This window comes from Chiloscyllium plagiosum, chromosome 2, assembly GCF_004010195.1.
Source record: "Chiloscyllium plagiosum isolate BGI_BamShark_2017 chromosome 2, ASM401019v2, whole genome shotgun sequence".
In the NCBI taxonomy this organism is placed as follows: Eukaryota; Metazoa; Chordata; class Chondrichthyes; order Orectolobiformes; family Hemiscylliidae; genus Chiloscyllium; species Chiloscyllium plagiosum.
The window spans coordinates 77,755,562-77,778,982 of NC_057711.1; the positions used below are offsets into that span (position 1 = coordinate 77,755,562).

Below are 23,421 nucleotides of genomic sequence, written 5' to 3' on the forward strand. Positions count from 1 at the left end.
TTCTGAAAATGAAAGGACATAAATTTATCTTGTTTTTGACACTTGGATACTCGCGTAATTTGATAAACCAAAGTTTCTATGCAAAATTTGAGCTAATACACCTTTCAATTTTTTTAACCTAAGTTTTTCAGCCATTATCTGCCCAAGCTAAACTTGAAATGAATCCACGGGCAGAAGTTGACTTTGCTTCACCAAAAATGAACTTCCAAGTAAACATTCAAGATATAGCGATCGAAATAAAAAGACCTCAGGTAATAATTGTGGGTTCACAGTTTGCTTGCCCTCCAGCTTATGCTGTTGAATTTGTTTCATATGTAGTACATTTCTAAACCTTACTTATTTCAGAGAATGTGTTTTCAGATTTGCAAATCAATGCAGTGAAACACTTCTGATGAAGTGAAACGAAAGCAGAATAACAATTCTGAGGAAGGGTCTCTAGATTGGAAATGTTAACTCTGATTTCTTTTCACAGACATTGCCAGACATGCTGAGCTTTTCCAGCAATTTCTAATTTCCAACGTTAATGGTTCTCTCTTTTTATTCTGAAGTGGTGAAATGTGGTCATGCCCTCTATGTTACTTCTGGGTGTAGAATTTATGCTAAACTTAAATATGTGCAGTTCTATCAAAAGAATGCAATTGTACTGGAGGGAATGGAAAGGAGATTCACAAGGACGTTGCTTTGGAGGAGCATTTCAGCTGTGAAGAGAGACTGGATAAGCTTGATTTGTTTGGAGCAGAGAAGGTTGTAGATGGTTACCTAATAGAGGTATGATTAAAATGAACAAGGTTAATTAAAAGCAGCTATTCCCTTTTAATCGAAGGGTCAATTTCAAGATTTTGAAGTTAAAGGCAGGAGTTTTGCAGGGGTTTTGAGGAAAAAACCAGAAGGTAGTGGTCTGTAATGCATTGCCTGGGAGGGTTGTTGAACTGGTGAAACCTCAACCTTTTAAAAATAATACTTGGATGAGTACTTAATGTGTCATTGCATCAAGGCTACGGATCTAGCGTGGGGAAAATGGGACTCGCTTAAGTTGTCATATATTTTTGGTGCAGACTTGATAGGCCGAAAGGCAACTTCAACACTGTATGACTTTGAATGGTAAATGAACCCACATTTGTTGCAATAAAATATTTCTGTATTAAAATATTTGTTAAAGTTTTAACAAATAGGCGACTCTGGCTGAATCATTCATATTTGGGTAGACATATGGCCATGGACAGGTTGTACATCAGAGCCCAATAACCAGGAACAAAGCTTTAAGGGTCCTGCTTTGGTGAGGCCAGGAATGACAGTGGGATTCGTGACTTTTATGCCCTTGCTTTTTTACATTTTGCAAATGTTTTCAGAATGAAGCAGGTTGCATGTAGACATGCCAAATTCTTCAGAATGTTCTGACTTTTATTTATGACTATATTTAAGTTAGAGGGTGCACTTGAAATTCCTCGTGGTTGCTAAATAACTGCTGTTGTCTTGTAAAATAGCTGAGAACTTATTTAACAAAAGAATTGAATTATCAAAGAATTGCTTTTGTAGGAAAGCACGATCAATGGGATTTAGTGTGTTTAAGGGTGTTTGGGGTGTGGGGCGGCTGGGCGAACTCTGGGAAAACTAAACTTGGCTCAAGTTCTTGTAAAAGAGACTTGACGTATCAGACTTGAATCGTTGTGGTTTGTTGCATGTTTCATTAAAGAATCAAAAGTTGGTTATTCAGCTACTTGAGTCTATTTTAAGTCATCTGGGCTTCTTTTTAACCTGTCAGCTGTCCATATGCTCGGACATTGTTTACCTAATTTCAAAAGTACTAGTCTTCATTTTGAAAGTTTCGGTTAACCAAACATTTGCACTTCTTTAGGGGTCCAAATTCTAACAAGGCCTATTGTGTCAAAAAGTGCTGCTTGAGTTAATTTATAAATTCAGTAGTTCTATTTTTAGAAGATGCCTCCCTGGCTTGGATTGCTCTACCAGAGGTAATCGTCCCTTTGCCATCCACCATAGTGAATCCCTTTGATTAATAATAGCATCCCTCAACTTGAAACTAATTAAATATAAACCATATTTATTGTTCATTTAATTTAATTCTTTTTAAACCTTGGTACCCTCTGGTAAATCTACATACCAGAGCTATTCTTGTAGTTTCCTGTAGGATTGTGAATACAAAGACTTGCCTGATCAATATTTATTCAACAAATCTATGTAAACAATGAGTTTGGTGTATTGATTGTTGCACATAATAAATCATTCTGAATTGTGAACAAGTGCGTCTTATACTCAAAAACTCTTTCAAGTTTCCATAGTCTCCTGTGAAGTCCATCTTTGATATAGTTCTGTAAGGCGACCATATAATTCTTTGCCCACTTTGTGCATGCACATATTGTTGTTCAATCTGTTCGTGGAGTTTGAAATGTTAGGCTGGGGTCAACACTTCATCTGTGCTTTGGAGTTGTATTTCTTCCAGTTACATTAAGTTAATTCATTTCTAACTGGTAATATGCTAGAATATGTTCCATCTGTATTATCAGCAATGTTTTTATGTTTCTGTCCACATGGCTAGCCTTAATTATCTTCAGTCACCTGATTCAATGTTAATTTAAAATCATTTGCCTACAAAACTAGTTGGACTTTATATTAACTATAATTGTTTGCTGAGACTATTTGTTTTGGCACACATCTATTTTATATCCCCTACAAATGTATTATATATATATTGAGCAAATACTGCTATAAATCTGAATAAAGCCACAATACCTGAAATATGCAGCAAGTCTGGCAGCAACCCCTACTCCCAATCCAAACTCTGCGACACATCTGAGCATAACCAGGTCCCTGCACCCAGTGCCAATATTTCAACACCTTCCATCTTGTACCACAGAATTTACAGTGGGCAGCTGCTTACCTGAGTTGCAACATAAAGCATAAACAGATGCCTGCCACCTTTTCAAACAACCTTGAACTGGTTGCCAAAGATTCTCATGTGACACTATATTTTTATTTAGAGGGAAAGACATCATTGAAACCTTGCATATTCGTGTAGCCATTGCACAGGAACCTAGGATCAAGAGTGGGCCATTCAGCTCTTCAAACCTGAACCGTCAATCAGTTGGATCATAGCTGATCATGTCCCAATGCTTCTTTTCTACAACATCCTTATATAGCATGACATTCCAAGTAGCCACAAATCTACTGATGTGTGACTTTGCTTATACTCAGTATTTGAGCTTCCACATTCCTCTGGGGTATGGAATTCCTACTCCTCATAGTCTAGATTGGCCTCAGGAGGCATTCTATCAACATCCACACCATCAGAACCTGTAACAAAAAAAAAGGTTGCAATTAAGTGGTAGAATGGATGAGAAGATGCTGCTCTCCTGAAGGTGACCTGAGGCAAAGGATTTGGATTAACTAGGGCACTCCTTCACCATCTAGCTTTGTAAAATTTTGTCCATGCCTCCTTTAGGGGTAGGGGCTCTAGGGAAGTGGATGGGAGTCACAGGGGTGGAAGGAGGTTATGAATTCACACAATGATCTGATGACCTCACTGAGCTATGGGTCCCACACACACTACCTCTCAATGGGGTCTTGGTCCTCACTTGCCCACTTTCTTTCACTCTCTTTCTCTTTTCCTCCTTGTTCTCTTCCTCAGCCTTCCTTCCTCCTCCCACCTACTAGATCCTTCTTCCTGTGGCCCTTCCATATGCCAATGAAGTGGTTAAGTGATTAACTTATCAGTATTTCTGTAAAGATTTTTAAAAAAATATGAAGGAGGCATCATGGAGAGTACTGGGGTTTTCTTTTCCTTGGATAGCTTTATAAGTGAGCAGAGTAAATAGTTGTGCATTTGGCTTCAGATAGAATATACTGGAATGGATATTTCTTTTTGGCTTAGGGAAGCACTCAGCTTGAAGTAAGTCCTTTTTGATTGTAGTTTAGAGTTCTTGCCTCAAATTCATTTTGGAAAATAATTGCTCCCTAAAGTCAGGAGAGAGTTTAGAATTGTTAATAAATAGATTACCGAGTGTAAGTAGGGTATTTCCAAACTTTTTGACCAGAAGGGTTTGGTTAAAAGCCTTAAACAGATTGTTTGAAACAGAAAAAGTCTAAGCTTGGTTATATAAAGAATTTGGGAAGAAGCTATCTTATTTTCAAGGCCATAAATTGAGGCATCAGTTAAATTGAGCCTTGTAGATGTGATAGAGAAGGAAATTCTCTCTATTGTGAGTCTTGTGAAGAAGTATTTTTGGCATTAATGGGATCCAATTTTATTGTGTTTTAAAATATTTAAACTTGTGATACTGTTAATTTTTTTTGCACAGTAAGCTTGCTGTTATTTGATAAAACCATGTCTGCAGCATTATGTGTTTGCTTCAATGGAAAAAAGATAACCTCGTTAAAAACTAATGTTGTATAAAAGCAAGATTTATCCTGGGATCTGACTTGTTCAATAATAGCATCAGTTGGAATCATAACAGTATGTTGTATTTTCATAAAAAACCTTATTTCTTTTCCTTTGAACAGTATCTTAGCATCATGGAACTACTCGGATCAATTGATATGATGACACGAAATCTGCCATATAGAAAATATCGGCCAGGTGTTCCCTGTCGCAACAATGCTAAGAAATGGTAAATATTTAAATTTTGCTGTTTTGGAAGCAAATACGGTTACTTGAAAGATCATGGTATAGAAAGTTTTTTAAAAATAATGCGGAGAGAACTGGACTCTGACAATGTCTATACATTGAAGTATTATATTCACTGAAGTGTGTAAGCCTAATATTATTGTCTAGATGGTATTGCAACTGAAGCAGTTCATGTTCAAACGCAGCAGGACCTGGATGTTGTCCGTGTTTGGACTGACAAGTGGTCAGTAACTTTGGCTCCTCACAAGTGCGAGGCCATGGTCCATCTCCAACAAGAGAGAACCTAATCATTGCCCTTTGACATTCAGTTGCATTATTGTTACTGAATCCCCCCACAATCAACATTTTGGAAGATAACATTGACCAGAAACTGCACTACACATACCAGATAAATACAGCGACTACAACAGGAGGTCAGAGGTGATGAATCCTGCAGTGTAATCCACTTCCGGACTACTCATCCACCATCTCCAGGATAGAAGTTGAGAATGTAACAGAATGCTCCCAAATGCTTGAATGAGTGCAGCTCCAATCACTTTCAAGAAGCTTGTCCAGGACAAAGATACCACATCATTAATCTTTCACTCAGCATCAATAATGTGTATCATCTCCAGGATGCACTGTAGAAATTCACAGCTTCTTCGCACCTTCCAAACCCAAGAGGACTACCATTTAGAATGACAAGAGCAGCAGATACATGAGCACTACATCCTGCAAGTTCTCCACCAAGCCACTCACCATCCTGACTCGGAAGTCTATTGCTGTTCTTGGGTCAAAATCATGGAAGTCAGTTCCAGATGACTTTGGGTCTACTTACAGTAAACTGATTGCAGTGTTCCAAGAAGGCAATTCCCCTCCAACATTTTGAGGGCAATTAGGTATGAGCATTAAATGCTGGTATTGCCACCTTCATCTCGTGAATGAACTCCAAAAAATGATAAAAGCATTCACCCTAAGAATTGTTTAAAAAATGTCTCCTAGCAGTTCAATATTAGTTCCTAGTTGTGATCTATTGCAACATGTGGATAATTTCTATATTTATCATATCATCTATATTAAAACATATGCTGTACTGTAGAATGCAGTTTGAAAATTTAAATTTTTTACTCCTAAAGCAGTAACATCTAATTGGTCTCACACCGATTGCATTTTCATGTTTACATTCAAACTTTGCCATAAACAGAGTGGACTGCTTTGACGTTATTTCTGGATTTGTTAGAATTGACTTGATGGATCAAATTATATTCCTCTATGGCATAATTACTGTGTTATCCCTGGAACAAGAAGGATAGATTGCATTAGAATGATTACGTACAATGTTTTGGAATCGGGACATACATTTTGATATCATGCAGGACTCTCAGTACAGAACTTCTTTTGTCCACTATAATTTTGTGGTAGCAAGATACGGTTTTGTAATAAGCTTTGTACGTTGGAGCTAGTATGAGAAAATTCAGCAAATTTACCAAGCAGTTAATGTCATGACATTATGCTGTGATTTGCTGACCTAACATAAAGCATGTGTTGTTTTTATACTTGTTATTAACTATTAATACAAGCTTTGGTTATCTATTTGGAAAAGTTTTATTGCTATTGTTGTTTCTAATATACCAAGTAAAAGTTACAGACATTATGGGTTTTGTATGAAGTGCTGCATTACGATGAGAATATGTAGAGTCTGCCCTCAACATTTGTTTAAGAATTTAATACACGTTAGTGCATTGAACTGAGGTTTTAAGATATGTCTACTCTTTGCTTTGAAAGTAAATGACATTTAAAAATGAGACTATCCATGCCCACACCAGCATTTCACTTTCATACTTAGCTTTTGCATTGATCCTTTATTTTTAGAGGCTTTTTTTTGAGACTCCATTTGTATGCTGACATCTAGAGTAAATGTTCTTCACAGTACAGAATTAAAGCATTGTCTACAAATGTTGACTTGTAATCTCTTTTTAAGTAGATGTTGTCATTCTTTTGCATAATCAGGTGGGCATATGCTATAAATGGCATATTGGAAGAGAAGATAAAGCCTGCACTTAATGCTTGGTCATGGAGGCACATTCGAAAGCACAGACAAACATTAAGGAATTACAGGAGCCTTTATAAATCAAGGATCAAAACTAAGAAACCAGATGAGGAACTTCTCAGTGCACTTGAGGTTGGTTAACAGTAAAACATTGTTTAAGATAACCTTTTACATTAAAAATAACTAATGTTAATTTCGGAAGAGGTATGCCATGATATTTGATAAACCACAACAAAATGACCAACTTAAATGGTTTTGAAGAAAAATTCTAGTTTTTAACTTGTCAAAGCACCAACCAAAAAATCTAGGCCCTAAATAATTCAGTTTAAATACCTACCTATCACTATTCCCAGTACACGTCAAAATTTATATTATGTGATTCTGTCTTTAAATGAATGAAAATGTCAACATTCTTTGTCTGTGGTGGCATTCTAATAGACCCAATCCTGTTCTCAACCAGTGTATTTGCACAAATGCACAAATACAGGACACCAGCCATTTTCTCCATTCTAGTCCAAGATTACATGCAGAATCATATAGTGTCGGAGAAACTCATTCAATTGCCTGTCCCAATTCTTTGAAAGAGATGTTGTTATCATCCCACTGCCCTTTCCCTATAAGTGCTTCTGCGTCTTTTTAATCATCCCCTCAAATATTTGTTTAGTTCTTTCTGAAATTGTTAGCTGATGCAAATACTGCACAAGTCGAAACTCAGAGTAAAACTTGGCTTGATAATTTATATGTTTGATATTTGCACTTGGCCAAAATGGTAGTTAAACACTGACCATATTCACAACAAATAAAAGAAAGCTCTACATACTTATATACAAAAATTAGTTGTTGGAGTTTTGCTGCTCGTCAGGAATATCCTTTTACAGATAATCCAAACGCACTGAAGTGTCATTCTTATATTAAGCCTGATTTCTTTCTTAGCTGAGTCTTTCTAATTTGCTGTCTGTCAGACACTTTTCCAGTTCCGATGCCTATGTGTTTGTTGATGGAGTTTGTGGATGAGTGCCATGCTTCTAGGAATTCCCTGGCTGTTCTTTGTTTCATTTGCCCTAAAATGGTAGTGTTGTCCCAGTCAAATTCATGTTGCTTGTCGTCTGCGTGTGTGGCTACTAAGGATAGCTGGTCGTGTCGTTTCGAAACGACATGACATGACCAGCTATCCTTAGCAGCCACACACACAGACGACAAGCAACATGAATTTGACTGGGACAACACTACCATTATAGGGCAAGCGAAACAAAGAACAGTCAGGGAATTCCTAGAAGCATGGCACTCATCCACAAACTCCATCAACAAACACATAGACCTGGACCCAATATACCAGCCACTACAGCGGACAGCTGAAACTGACAACCGGAAGAGGCAGGGACAGGCCACTATAAATGCCGGAGGAAACACCACAGAAGCGCTTCACAGGAGGCTCCCAAGCACTGAGGATGTCACCTAGACAGGGGACGAAATGTTTGCAACAAAAACTTCCAGCTCGGCGAACAGAACCACAGCAATGATGTATCAATTTCAGATTTTCCTTCTCCTAACTCTTAAATACTGGGTAGTCGCTTTTCGCATCTCATCCTGATGTGATCCTGCTCTGTGTGGCTTAAATCAAAATTTTAAATCATCCACTGTTATATGTTCTTCTCCCAGAAAATTCTTAACAACTTTCAAGGCCTAATCTATGTAATATATTTTGGAATTTTTTTTTTAAATGTCCAGTGCCTCCCAATTACTTATTTCTTTATGGATTCACTGATAATTCATAATTTCAATGAATACCTTTTGTTGCCAATAGCTGGAAAGCTATAAGGGAAAAGTCAACTCCTAGAATGAATCTTGACTTGTAAGATCATAATGAAACAAAAAATATTGAAGATGTTGACACAAATTGCCAAAGAAACTCAGCGTGTCTGCCAGCATTAGTGTGGGTGGGGTGAGTTACCATTTCGGGTCCAGTGACGCTCCTTCAGAACTCTTTTGATGGATCATTAGTTAAATTTATGACATTGCTAACTATATTGGTTAGTCGCTGAATATGTTTACACGAGGCTAATCATCTTCAACAAAAGAACATAGCTTATTTCACAAAAAGGGAAAGAGAAAAATCTACAACAGTTTCAAATGATTTGATCATAAAGAGTTTCAACTATTTTCCCAGCATTATCCTTTACAGATACTTGATCCCAGTCCTTTCTTAACTCTCAATGTTTATTTCCCTGACTTTCTCCATTTCTGATAGCCTAGACACTTCCCATTTCTGATGACCTAAACTTCTCTTCTGTTCTGACAACTCGAAAACTTTTATGCTCTGAGACTTCACAAATTGAAGTGAAGCTTCTGCTTCTGCTAAAGTGAAGCTGTTCTCCTGGGCTAAGCCTGATTCTCTACTAAATTCAAAAGAAACAACCCTAATAGACTGTTTTTCTGTAAGTCGTAGAACTTCAACTTTTTTAGCAAGTCATCAAATTAACATCACAAGTATCCTGCTAAGAACAGATTTGAAGTCATATGCTTTCTTGGAAATTATGTTTCTCGTTTACTGCTCTCAATGACTTTCTGACTTCTACTAAACAGAACCTATCCTCAAAATTGAAGCCATATTTCTATTTTAACTTGAGAATCAAGATTTTAAAGTATGAATATATATTGTGTATTGTCACAAGTGTAGTTGTTGAGTTGTCTTCCATCATCCTTTTCAGGTAGTGTATTTCAAGTAACAGTAATTTGCTGAAAAAGCTATTCTCATTTTGCCCCAACTCTCTCCTCAGTTACATTTTCAAATTTGTTTTCTACTTGTTTTTATGATTGTTTTGTTTTTCAGGAACTTGAAAAAGACCTTGATTTGTTTAACATTACACTTGCAAGACAGCAAGCAGAAGTAGAGGTATTTTATTGAAGGATTTTAAAATGCAAATTGACTTTGATAGCCAAGCGCATTTATTTTGTAATTCTGTTTATTCTGTTTATTTGCTCATTTACTTAATATAATATACTAAAATATTTAGTTTGCATTGTAAACTGTTTTAAATAATTAATATGGCTCACCGACACGTGAACTCTGTCTTATGATATAGCTGCATAAATATCAAGCTTGATACCCAAGAAACTAAAGACAATGTATTCTGTAAATGTTTCTTCTAGGTTATGAAAACAGGGCATAAAATTTACAGACCGGGTGCAAAAATTGAAGATGAGAAAACTGGTGGATGGTTTGATTGGGTTTGGAATTGGGCAGGAACAAAAGAAGAGAAACCACAAGAATCCAAATCTGGTACAGGAAAATATTTTACTGCCCATTAAATCTGATATTTAATATGTAAATCTAATATAAAATTAGAAATTGCTGTTGGCAGATTTGAGAAAGATCTAATGGAGTCAGAGTTGTACAGCATGGAAACAGAGCCTTTACTCCAACTCATCCACACCGACCAGATATGCTAAATTAACCGAGTCTAATATTTTCAGCATTTGCCCTAATCCCTCTACACCCTTCCTATTCATATACCCATCCCGATGCCTTTTTAAATGTTTTAATTATATCAGCTTCCACTACTTCCTCTGGCAGCTCATTGCATACACACACCATCTTCTGTGTGGAAAAAGTTCCCCTTTAGATCCCTTTTAAATCTTTCCCCTCTTGCCTTTAAACCTATGGTGTCTCATTTTGGGGAAAAGACCTTGGATATTAGCCTATCTTTGGCCCTCATGATTTTATTAACTTCTGTAAGGTCACCCTTCAGCCTTCAATGCTTTAGGGAAAATAGCCTCTTCCTAAAGCTCAAACCCTCCCACCCTGGCAATATTCTTGTAACTCTTTACTGAACCCTTTGACATTTCACAACATCCTTCCTACAGCAGGGAGTCCAGAATTGCTTGCAGTATTCCAGTAGTGGCCCAATGAATGTCCTCTACAGCTGCAACATGATGTCCCAACTCCTATACTCAATGCAGTGACCAAACATAACCAAATGCTGCTTTCACTATCCTGTCTACCTGCGACTTTACTTTTAAGGAAATATGAAGCTGAACCCCAAGGTCTCTTTTTGTCCAGCAACATCCCGAGGATCTTACCATTAAGTGTATAAGTATATGAAACTCCTGTTTACTGACTTCCCACATGACAGCTATCTAGGTTCATAGGAAGGTGGGGATGATGCAAATGGACTCCACATTGCGAGAGCTGGAGTATCTGGGGTTGAGTTGAGACATCTAGTTGCAGACGTTCTGATAAGTTTGCTGGGGCGGTGAGAGGTGGCGGCAAATGCGCATGACCATGAAATCTGCTCTTGGTCATCTTGGACCACAGACCATGGGATTATTTCACTCCCTCCACCATGGATATATTTTGTGTACCATCCACAAAATTGAATACAACAACTCAACAAGGCACCTTTACAAGAGTGCTTTCTGAACCTATCACCTGTAGCACATGGAAGAAACAAGAGTAGGAGATACGTGACCACACCACAACCTGCAAGTTTCTTTATAAGGCACACACCATAACACCATAAGAAACAGAAACTAGAATAAGCCTTTTGTCCCTTTTGAGCTTCCTCTGCTGTTCAATAGGATCATGGCTGATCAGACATTCCTCATGTTCACTTTCCTGTCCTTGTCCCATAATACTTAGAGTTTTGATCAATATAGGAAATCCTCTGTATCACCTTTGTTATATACACAAGGTATCTGCCCCCACAGCTCTTTGTGGCAAGGAGTTCCAAAGACACTCAACTGCCTGAGAAGAAATTCCTCATTGTCTCAGTCTCAAATGGTGCCCTTTATTCTGAGACTATGCCCCCTGTCCTAGACTCTCATGAGAGTCTCATCCTCTCAGCATTTATACTGTCAAACCCTTAAGAATTTTATATTTCAATGGGATCACCTCTCATTCTTCTTAACACCCAGTGAGTAGAGTCCCAACCTGCTTAATCTTTGCTCATAAGACAATCCTTCAATTCTGTGGATCAATCTGGTGAACCTTCTCTAAATTGCCTCAAATGAAATACTATCTCTTGTTAAATAAGGGAACCTAAACTGCTCACATTACTCCAGATGTAGCCTCACCAGCACTTTGATACAGTTAAACTAAGACTCCCGACTCTTAATCTTCAATCCCTTTGATATAAGAGCCTACATTCATAGGAATGTAGGAGCAGGAGTAGCCCATTCCACTATTCATCTGAGATTATGGCTGATCTATGATCTACCTCCATTTTGTGGCCCATATTCCTTTTAATACCTTGTTATGCCATAAAACCTTAGCAATGTCCTGACATGGAACTGTACGATTGTTCCTTCACTGTTGCTGAGTCAAAGTCATGAAATTCTCTCCCTAACAGCATTATGGTTGTCCTCTGACCACATGGACTGTGGCAGTTTAGAATACAGCTCACCTTCTGGAGGGCTATTAAGGCAGCATAAGAAATACTGGCCGAGCCAGTGACACCACATAACTGAATTTACAAAAGAAAAGATGTAATTCATGGATTCAACCCTTTTCACCTCCTTTCCTCTCCTTGTGTTTTAGAGGCGGCAAAAGTTAAAATGGCAGCAAACCATCTGCTTAAATTACCCATTTTCCAACTCTCTGTTGAAATCGCTAATGGAGCAGTTGTGATTGTGATTTCATTGTTTTATCTTCTCACCCACCACCTCCCTAATTCATCCTGATGTATACTCCTTTAGTGTGCCCTGTTTGCCCTGAAAGGGAGATTAGCATACAGATTTTTTTTGAATTAGGAAAATGTAAATTCACTGGTCGTCTTCTGATGTTCTGTACTAATACTGAAAGTACATTTGTGTGAGAATGCTATTTGAATCTAGTTTTTAGCTGTAATGCACTACAGTTCAGTTGCCTTCAAAGCTGGAGAGGGTGTGGAAGGTTTGAGTTATAAAAAAAAGCTGGGATTTCTTTCACTATAGCGAGGAGGTTGAGAGGTGACCTGATTTAAAGAGGTGACCTTATAACATAATGAGAGGTATAGATAGAGTTAACGGTAGTTGCCTTTTCTGTAGGAAGGGGGATTTCAAGACTAGGGAGCACATTTTTAAGGTGAGAGGAGAAAGATTTTAAAAAGACATGAGGGGCAAATTTCTCTTTTACACAGAGAGTGGTTTGCGTGTTGAATGAACTTCATGAGGAAATGGTGGATGTGGGTACAATTATAAATATTTAAGAGACATTTGGATAACCACCTGAATTGGAAAAGGTTTGGAGCAATATGAGCCAGGAGCAGGCAAGTGGGACTAGTTTAGTTTGGGATTATGTTCAGCATGGACTGGCTGGACCAAAGGGTCTGTTTCCATGCTGTATGACTCTGACTGGACTCTGAACAATAGTGACTTAGATGAGACACTAAACAACTACTTAATGTCCATTGCATTACATATAACAAGGTATATACTTTATGTGTGAGAGGAAAAGATGAAGATGCTTTTGAGAGATAGTTATGAATTATTTTCCTTTACTCATTTGAATAAATATAGTTTGTCTGAGAATCATCCTTAGTGTCAAAGAACTAAAACCTGCAGAATCTCTGGAGGTGGACTGTAAGTTGCTCAATCTCTGTTTTTGCTGCAATATTTTGATCACATTTAAACTAGTTTGCCTTTGCAAGTTTGTTTGCTTTCCTGTCACTGAACTAATTTATGTTAGTTTTTTTTAATCATAACACTACAAACTGGAATCAATCTAAAATTGCAGGAAATTTTTCACTGCAGTATAAATCTGAAATATGATATTTCCCTTCAAACATTTTCCATGTACCTGTGTGATTGCTCTGATGCCCTCTGCCATTTAAATGTTTCAGTCTTCTGATCTTATTTCCTTTTATTATGAGCTTCCACTTCCTGTGCAACTTTCTTTTCTACTCAGATGACTACAGGTCCTCTGTTTCTTCCTTGAATGAAAGTCCAACTAGTCCTGATCTGCCATTAAGCTACTTCACTTGACTGAACTTGTGCTTCTTTCAACCAAATTCTCCACTCATTTCCAAATATAGAGCATTTGTATAGAAGGCTGTATAGATCCAAAATGTGTCTGCTTTTATATGAGGTGTATGGAATGCTCTTTGTTTTTGTCTTTGTTCCATTCCTTCACTGGCAGCTTTGTTTGATTGCTTATTTGAGTTCTTGCAGCTTCCTGCTTTTGTTCTGAATTTGAAAAGAATCATCTTTTGCTTAAGCTGAAAATCATGCTTCCAATACACACCTCTCTCTTGCTTTTACATGGTCCATCTCTGACTTTTCTCTCTTCCTGGTTTTCTTTATACCCATAACACACACGCACACTTTGACTTCACTTGCTGCCATTCTGCTACTTTCGAGGATTCTCTTCCATTCTCTAAATCCCATGGTGAATGCAAGTTGGAAAGGAGTCAAAGTGAATTTATTCTCCTGATCTTGTCATTCCCAAACTTCATGAAATACTTGGAAAATAAATTAATTGACAGAATTGGGGTTTGAAAAGGGATTTCCTGAAATTGATTTTAAACTGAATCGTCAAATGATCCTTTTGTGTCCAAAGATACTTCTCGTTCTTAGATTAACTTCAGTTAATTGTGCTCCAATATGTTGACCATTACCTAAAAATCCAAAAGCTTTTTCTGAAATTAGGTTCAGTTATGAAGAGTGACCCATGACAACTGAAATGTTATTGATGATTGAGTAATAGAGATGAATTTTCCTCCTGCCTACCTTCATGAAGTTGTCAGAATTGAAGTAGTAAAGGGGGCAAACCTTGTATGTCCCAGTATGAGCCAGAATGATTGCTTGAAATTTTTTTTGTTTCTACTCACTAATCTTGTGTTTTCCAGATCATTAGTGGAAATGCTGGAATTGTCTCTCAGATATTTTTGCAGACCTTTTCAGCGATTCCTTTAAGAGCTTTCATACTTTAAGAGCTTTCAAGTTAGCCCCACTGGAATGAAAAATAAGCATTTTATTTATTAGAACAGATTGACTAAGCTAGAATAATTAGCAAGAATTTTAAAGTAACCTTCTGTTCCAACTTTGACCTCAGGTGCTGAAGTAATCTTCCTGCCCCTTTGAAAAGGAGCACAGTATTGCATCTCACACTTTGCTGCACCTGTATGATTGACTTGAGTCAGTGGGGCACTTTTTATATTTTTAGAATCTTCATCTGTAGCATGCTAATAGAACTGATAAGTCAGTTAAGCTATTCATTCGTTTTGGTCTGAAACAGTTTTTAATTAAGATGTAGAAAGCTACTTTTCCTAACTTGGAAATGTGCTTATTTTTAGGAATTGATTTATTGATGACGCCTGAAGAAAAAGCTAAACTCTATGCAGCAATTGGATATAGTGAAGCTGTGGTGGACCCAACAATGCCTAAAAGAGTAGGTTTTATAAAATTACTCATTCACATTGTTCCTGCATCATCGTTTGGTATAGTATGGTCAATGAAACTAAGAGATGCTGTTATGCAAATGCAACAACTTTTTGTTTGAAATGCAACCTTATGAACCAGCACTCTTGATAAACCACCAAACATTATGTACCTGAAATATTGGAGGTTACTGTATTATCATGATCTCTTCAATGTGTGTAATCAGTTGAGGATGCAAGTGAGAATGCTGTCTGCTGGTAGTTTTTATTTAAGGCAAAGATGCATGATAATTTTATTCATGCTGTAAATAAAGTATAACTGATGTATATACAGTCTGCATTTCATTTCTATTATTTTGTGTTGTTTTCACATTAATTTTATATTTAATATTAATTAAATATTCTGATCAACCAGAATATTTGATGAACTAATACCCTCCTAGTCCCGTAGTTGCCAGTTAATAAGATATTTGCTGTATTTTATTCCGTAACCATTGTAAATGTAACTTTTCAGGCAAGTTGATTTGCCTTGTATTTGCTCGATTATTTCACTGTTTTTTGATGTGAATAGTTGATCTCCCATGGTGTTACCAACAGGATAGAGAGAAAATCAAAGTTATTTTATCTTCCTCTTTCCATCTTGTTCAGTAAAAAGTTGTATCCCTTTGGGGCTCGTTCCTTCAGTAGTTATAGAGTCATAGAGTTGTACTGCATGGAAACAGACCCTTTGGTCCAACTCATCTATGCTGACCAAATATCCTAAATTAATCTAGTCCCATTTGCCAACACTAGGCTCATATTCTTCTAAACCCTTAATATTCTTGTACCCATCCAGATGCCTTTAAATGTTGTAGTTGTGCCAGTCTCAACCACTACCTTTGGCAGCTCATTTCATATAAGCACCACACTTTGTGTGAAAACGTTGCCCCTCAGGTCCCTTTTAAATTTTTCCCCTCTCACCCTAAACCAATGCCCTCTAGTTCTGGATTCCCGCTCCCCCATCCAAAAAAATCCAGGGAAAAGACCTTGTCTATTTACCATATACATGCCCCTCTTGATTTTTAAACTTTTAAGGTCACTCCTCAGTCTCTGACCCTCCAGCAAAAAGAGCCCCAGCCTATCCAGCCTCTCTCTGTAGCTGAAACCAGGATTTGGTTTAGCTCAGTTGACTGGATGTTGGTTTACATAGCAGTGTGATGCCAACAGTGTGGGTTTAATTCCTATCTTTGGTTTGAGGTTACCATTTAGTATTCTCCTTCTCAACCTCTTCCCTTGCCTGAGGTCTGGTGGCCCTCAGGTTAAATCACCACCAATTGCTTCTGTCCAATGAGAAAGCAGCCCCTCTGATCTGACAAGACTATGGTGACACAGCAAGATAGCTGAAACTCTCCAACCCTGGCAACTTGTTTATAAATCTTTTCTGAACCCTTACAAGTTTCATAACATCCTTCCTATAGAAGGGAGAGCAGGATTGCACATGATATTTCAAAAGTGGTCGAACCAATGTCCTATACAGCTGCAAAATGACCTGACCAATTAAAGAAAGCATACTAAATATCTTCTTCACTATCCTATCTGCCTGCGACTCCACTTTCAAGGAATTATGAACCTGCATTCTAAGGTCCCTTTTTGTTCAGCAACACTCCCAGGACCTTACCATAAAGTGTACAAGACTTGGCTTGATTTGCCTTTCCAAAATACAGCACCTCACATTTACCTACGTTAAGTCCATCTGCCACCCATTAGTCCATCTGATCAAGGTAGTACTCTGAGATAACCTTCGTTGTCCACTACATCTCAAATTTTGGTGTCATCTGCTAAGTTACTAACCGTACCTTGTATGTTCACGTCACGGGAAGGGATTAGAGGGATGTGAGCTAAATGCTGGCAAATGGGATTAGATCAGTTTAGGATAGCTGATTGGCATGCTAGAGTTAGACAAAAGGGTTGGTTTCTTTGCTGTATGACTTTGACTCTGTGATATCAAGAAACAGCTGAAGACATTGGAAGTTGTAAAGACTAGGGCTTTTAACTGGAATTGGTTTAGCTCAGTTAGCTGGATTGTTGTTTTGCAGAGCAAGTGTGATGCCAACAGCATGGGTTCAATTCCCATCACCGGTTTGAGGTCACCATGAAGGACTGTCCTTCTCAATCTCTTCCCTCACCTGATGTCTGATGACCCTCAGGTTAAATCGCCACCAGTCGATTCAGTCTCTGAGAGAACAGCTGCTGTGATCTGTAAAACTATGGCGGCACAGCAACAATGACAGGGCTTAACAATACTCTGGCAACATATTCTGAAGACGTGAGCTCAGAACTAGCCATATCGTAGCTAAGTTATTCCAGTATAGTTAACATCTAAAGCGATGTGATTGATTTGAACCCCCACCTTTGAAATTTGCTCCCTTCAACACACAGTGGCAACAGTGTGTACCATCTATAAGACATACTATAATAACTCACCAAGACTGTTCTGACATTGTCTTTGAAACCCATCACTATTACTGTCTAGAAGCATAAAGGCAGCAGATGCATGGAAACACCATCAACTGCAAGTTGGCCTTTAAACCATTATCCTAACTTGGAACTCTGTTGCCATTCGTTATTTGTCACTGGGTCCAACTCTTAGAACTTGCTTGCAAACAAAATTGTGGGTATCACTGCACCCCACGGATTGCTGTGGTTAAAAGTTCACCACGATCTTCACCAGAACTAATGGAGATGGGCAATAAATGCTAATGCTGCCCACGTCTTATGAATGAATAAAGAGAATGTACATTTGCCCCCAATTTAAATGAAAATGCTCATTGTTATTGCTGCTGACTTCTAAATGGAATGTAAAATTTATTTGCATTGTACACTACTTAGTATTGTACTTAGTATTGTTCTTGATCTAATTGTATAGTATGAAGCAGTAAAACTTTCCGTGAAGCTTGTTAGCATGTCCGTTTCCATTCGAGAAGAAGAAGACCAGCCAGAGATCATGAAATTTGCTGTGATTGACTTGAGCATGATGATGATCCAGAGACCAGGAGCACAAGCAATAAAGTATGTTTTTATGACTCGAGTAACATATTAATGTAAATGACATTAATTTTCTCCTTGGGCTATGACTGAAATTGTGATTGCATGTAGAATACTAAAAGTTAAATTTAACAGCATATTTGTTTTGGTAACTATGTACAATTAATTCTTTTAGAAATTTTATCTTGTTGTCTTTTAGGAATTTTAATTTCAAGGGAGATTACTAACCACTTGTAGGAATCTTTGACAATGCTCATCACTGATTTCTTAAACCCATCCATCATGGCTGATTAACCAGGAATTCTATTTAACAAGCAAACTTCCATTCATCTGTTGCTCTATTCACATTATCCTTATTACCTCCCAAACTCCTCACGGTTAGAATTAAAATCATGCACCCATTTACAAATTTGTCTGTGATCTCACTCTGTCCTTTCAAAATTTCTTTTAAGTCTCTAAGTAGCAATTGTCTAGCAACTTGATTATTTTGATTTTGTGCAAATCTCCCAGTTTCCCTCCTTTTCTCTGAAGCTATTGTGTTAGTTACCCCACCCATCTCATCTCTTCAGTGAACACTATTCTCGTTCCATAACCTGACTGCTGCCAAATGGCAATTTTTTTTAATTGTTCATCGTGTCTGTGCACCGTCGACAAGGTCAGCCCATCCCTATTTGCTTTGAGGATGATAGTGAGCCATTTGAACCACTGAACATGCAGCTATCCATCTCATTGAAACCACTTGTGAAAATACCCACATGTGGTTCCAAAGGTGGTTCTAGGTTTTTGTTTTGTTGATGATGAAGGCATAGCAGTCAGGATATTATATGGCTTGTAAGGGAACTTGCTGCTCAAAGTGTTCCACGTGCTTATGCTCTTAGGTGGTAAAGGTTACGGGCTTGCCAAAGATGTACTTAAAGGAAGCTTGCCAAGTTGATGTAGTACATCTTGCAAGTAAAAAAAAACACTGCCACAATTTTTTTTGGTGCAGGGAGTAAATGAATTAACTGGTGAACTGCTGATCAATGGAGATGCTATATTCTGAATGGTGTCAATCTGCTTGAGTGTTATTGGAGTTGCTGCTATCCAGATAAGTGGAGAGTATTCTTTCACTTTATGAATTGTGTTGTAAGATGGTGACAAGCTTTGGGGAATCAGGAGATTAATTACCACAGAACTCCCAAATTTTAACCCTGCTCTTCTAGCCAGTGTTTGAACAATTTGGTTTACAGTGGTAGATAAACAGTAGTGAATCTTCAACATGAAGAGGCGCTTGTCTTCAAAAGATGTGGTTTCCTGCATAATAGCAATCAGGTGTAAGTCACATCAGCTATAAGACATTGTTCCTAAGACCTGGATATAGTATTTGACCGCTTCAAGATCAAGACCTAGTCACCTGATTTCTTGCCCAGTGATTTTGGAGCTCAGTACAGTCACCAGTGTTAACTCTTTCACAATAATTACCTGAAAACAATATTTCAGTTACCAGAGGTCACAGATATAAGGTGATTGGTAGAAACAGTGAAGAGTTGATGAGGAAAACATTTTTCATCCAGAGAAAGGTGAATGTCTGAAATTTGTTACTGCAGTTTGGTGGTAGAGGCAAAAAAATACTCAACTTGTTTGAAAAGGATTTGCAAATTAACTTGCTTCAGGTGCACACTCAAGGCTGTGCATAATGTATTGGCAAATAGGCTGAGAATTGGCAGCTGCTTTATCCACACAGGGCAAATATGAAATGCTGAATTGCCACTTGCTATCACATACCTTAATGGTCCTAACATCTATCCAAGTTTTTCCCCCCAAAGTTAACATTTATTACATTCATGTATGTAATTACATATATTACTATCCTACCTGATGAAGAAGCAGCACTTCGAAAGCTAGTGCTTCTAAATAAACCTGTTGGACTATAACCTGGTGTTGTGTGAATTTTAACATCTTCTCCCAGGCAATTCTTTATCTTCAAAGTCCTGTCTGCTACTGCAGTTTGTTCTGCAGATGGTTTTGCTGTCCGCATGACTTTAGTTAAATTCTGCAGTGAGCTCAAGTGGAACATACTGTTCATTCTTGTCCATTTTTAGTACTACTTGCAATAGTTGCTGTCATCCAAAGGTCTTTTGTGGTGATAAGTATAGAAAGCATTTCCACATACTGTATAGTTGCAGATTTTGTTTTTATTGACTGTGTAACACAAGTTTTATTTGTGTCAACATAGGTAATGCCATTGGGTTTTCTTTTTGAGTACTGCCTTGAGTTTAGGAAGCCCGACGAACTCAACTATGGGTTGCCCTTTCCCCAGTTGGCTGACAACAACTTGTTGTTAGATCAGTTCTCTCAACTACTTCTCTTTGAATAATCTTTTCAAAATGCTGTTTCTCTTGACCTGTTTGCTGCCTTTTCGAGCAAGTTGTAAACCCTACCTATTTGTCTGTCTGCATGTCCTTGTGTATGTGTACATTAGGGGCGTTTGTAAGGGGATTAGAGCTTTATCCATTCGTGTTATACATTGACTGTTGATAATTGTTTACCTGTAGGAAGAGTCTATTTATTTCTAATTCATAGTAAATCTTGTTCAATACAGACACCTGGTCCATGCTTTCTGTCAACTTGGTCTAAATCGATTAGTAAATTTGGAAATTTTGTGTACTTTGAAATCTTTAACTTTTGAAGCATATCTTGGAAGTGGCAGGCTTGATTTCAAACATGCCAGCTAAGTGAAGTATGACAATTAGGGAGCCATTGCCCCAAAAGATACTTGGGGGTACTTTGTCCATTGGGCCATGAACCTCATGGTTGTTACTAGTTCCTGGCCACATTGTGTCATTGCTGTCTTTCTGGGGCATGTAGCACCATTCCTGCCTGCTGCTGTATTCATGGTCTGCCTGGGCTACTGCTAGGTGGTACTGCTCTTTGTGCTGGCTGCATGCTCAGATGCAATTCATGCATTCTTCCAACAGCTGTGGGCTGCAGCCTCCTCTGTGGGCCCCACTATTTTGGCCATTGCCTCAGGTGTAACGGGTATGCTGCCAAGTTCCAAAGTCATCAGCATTCCAAAGGCCAGGGAAAGAAAGGGAGCTGGTGAGTTCACAAGTGGTTTCAATGAGATGGATAGCTGCATGTCCAGTGTGTTCTGGAGGAGGTGGTGGCCTGTTGGGAAAGAGGAAAGATCCCGTAAGGCTATGGCGTGTGTGGGGGCAGGCGGCAGCTGCTTTGGGCACAGTGTTGCAGTGAGGCATTGAGCAGAGCTACAAAGAGGAATGCTTAGAACAGCCTCAAGTCTTGAAAGAAGAGGAATTTGTGCCAAAATGATGCCAACTGAATCACTTACTATTCTGCTGTACACGTAATTACACACTTCTCCTCGCTTTGAGGTTTTGGAAAGAATAATTTAAACCAGTGCTAAAGTAAAACAGCACTAAACTGGATGATTGGACTGACTCTACATGCACAAAGTTAGTGTTTTATTTTGGTCATACATGCTGGTGAGCCTCTTTATTTTTTGTTCCACGGTGCTGATAACTGACTCTTAGTGCCTGCTTTATGCCAACATTTATATTTATTTGTTATGTGTCTTTCAAGTTTTATAACTTATAAAATTGATCTATTATAAGTTGTTCTCGAGGTTGTCCTTCTCTCAGGTTTCTCTGTGATTCTTTCTCATTTTGGCTTCCAGCACAGTCTGAATAGCTTTCTGCAAAGTCTAATCTTCTGTTAAGAAGTCTAAATCTAACAGACTCATGAAAAATTTCAGCAGCCAATCTTTTGGATTTGCATCTTTTGAATTCTAATATCAAAATTTAGTTTTCCACGAGTCTCAAGAGATTTTTTAGTGAAATTATGATTTCTCTGGATGTTGAACTCGTCTGTTAAATTTTGCCCTTTGGGAAGTTTTATTTATTCAGATTAAAGTAATTGTCAAAATCTCAGAACTTATTCAAAAGTATGAGTTTTATGTTTTGATAATTTTATAACTTACTCTTGATCACTGTTACAAAACAAAACAAAAAATGCGAGAGAAACTCAGCAGGCCTGGCAATATCTATGGAGAGACAAAATGTTAATGTTTTGAGTCCAGTGTCTCTTAAGAACTGAACGCATCTAGGAAAAACTGGTATTTATGCTGTTGATGAGGTGGGGGGGGGGTGGAGGTGAGTGGATAGGTGGAGCCCATAGTTTTGGGGTGGGGGGTTGGGGAAGAGAGGGGGAAAACATTAGGCAGATAAAGAGATTGTTGATAGTAACCAGGGAAGAATAATAGAATCATCAAATTTATGGTACAGTAGGAGACTATTCAACCCATATTGTCTGTACCAGCTCCCAAGCAATCTGTCCCACTATCTTTGTAGTCCTCTAACTTCATCCCTTTCAAATATATGTGCTGCTTTCCTTGGAAACCACTCTTCCAGGCAGCACATTCCTAATCCCATCAATTTTGAGTAAATAAGTTTCTCCTTGTCTCAGCTCTTTTGCTGACAATGTTAAAGTTGTGAAACCTAATTACTGACATACTACTGAAAATAGAACATTTTTCTTTACCCTGTCAAAATGTTCATAATTTTGAACTTCCCAGTAAGTTCACCTCTTAATCATCTCTTTTGCTAGGATAACAAGCCCAATCTCTCTAATCTTTCCTTGTTTCTAAAATCTTTCATTCGTGGTATTATTCCAGTAAACCTCTTTTGAATTTTGTCCAGGACTTTAACATCCTTCCTTAAATAAGGTGCCCAGAACTGAACACACTACTCCAGATATCGTCTGACCAATAGTTTGTGGAAATGTAGCATCACTTGATATTCTATGCCTCCACTTACAAACCCAATGATCCTATAAGCCTATTGTTTCAACTTGCCTGGCCACCTGCAGAGAATCATGCACATGAACTCAAGATCTCTCTGCTTCTGTACTCACCTCAAAATTGTACCATTTGAGTCAGTATTGTCTTTCCATGTTTCTTCTACCAAAATGCATTACCTCACATTTCTAATCATTGTATTTCATCTGCAAACTGTCTGCCCATTTGGCTAACTTGTCAATGCCCCTCTGAAGTCAATCACCATCATCCTCACAATTCACTATTCTCTCACTTAGTTTCAGCTGTAAATTTAGATATTTTGCCCTCAACACCCATCTCCAAGTCATGTATATAAATCAGAAAAAGCAAGGGTCTCAATACACCACTTCCAATCTGAGATATGCCCAGCTGTACCTACTGTTTGTTTCCTATCCTTTAGCGAACTTCTAATCTTTGCTGTCAAGGGTTTATCAACTCCAAACATTTTTAATTTGTTCACCAACCTGCCATGAGGCAATGTATTAAATGCTTTCTGACAGTCCAAATGTACAACATTCACAACACTTTCCTCATCTACTCTGTG

The 23,421-nt window shown here is 38.0% G+C and overlaps 1 protein-coding gene across 6 annotated transcripts in view; it reads left to right on the top strand.

Annotated features, from left to right (window-relative positions):
• Positions 1-23,421, top strand: part of vps13a (vacuolar protein sorting 13 homolog A) — a 421,720-nt gene that overhangs the window by 90,260 nt on the left and 308,039 nt on the right. For 4 of the 6 annotated variants that reach the window (XM_043712521.1, XM_043712528.1, XM_043712537.1 and 1 more), the window contains exons 11-17: positions 124-251; positions 4,516-4,622; positions 6,629-6,800; positions 9,499-9,561; positions 9,819-9,948; positions 14,939-15,033; positions 17,928-18,070. In XM_043712521.1, the coding sequence (XP_043568456.1) occupies positions 124-251; positions 4,516-4,622; positions 6,629-6,800; positions 9,499-9,561; positions 9,819-9,948; positions 14,939-15,033; positions 17,928-18,070 (838 nt within the window). Of the gene's footprint in view, positions 1-123; positions 252-4,515; positions 4,623-6,628; positions 6,801-8,155; positions 8,233-9,277; positions 9,377-9,498; positions 9,562-9,818; positions 9,949-14,938; positions 15,034-17,927; positions 18,071-23,421 lie in introns of those variants that run through there. The other 2 variants (XM_043712545.1, XM_043712559.1) reach the window with 2 other exon arrangements.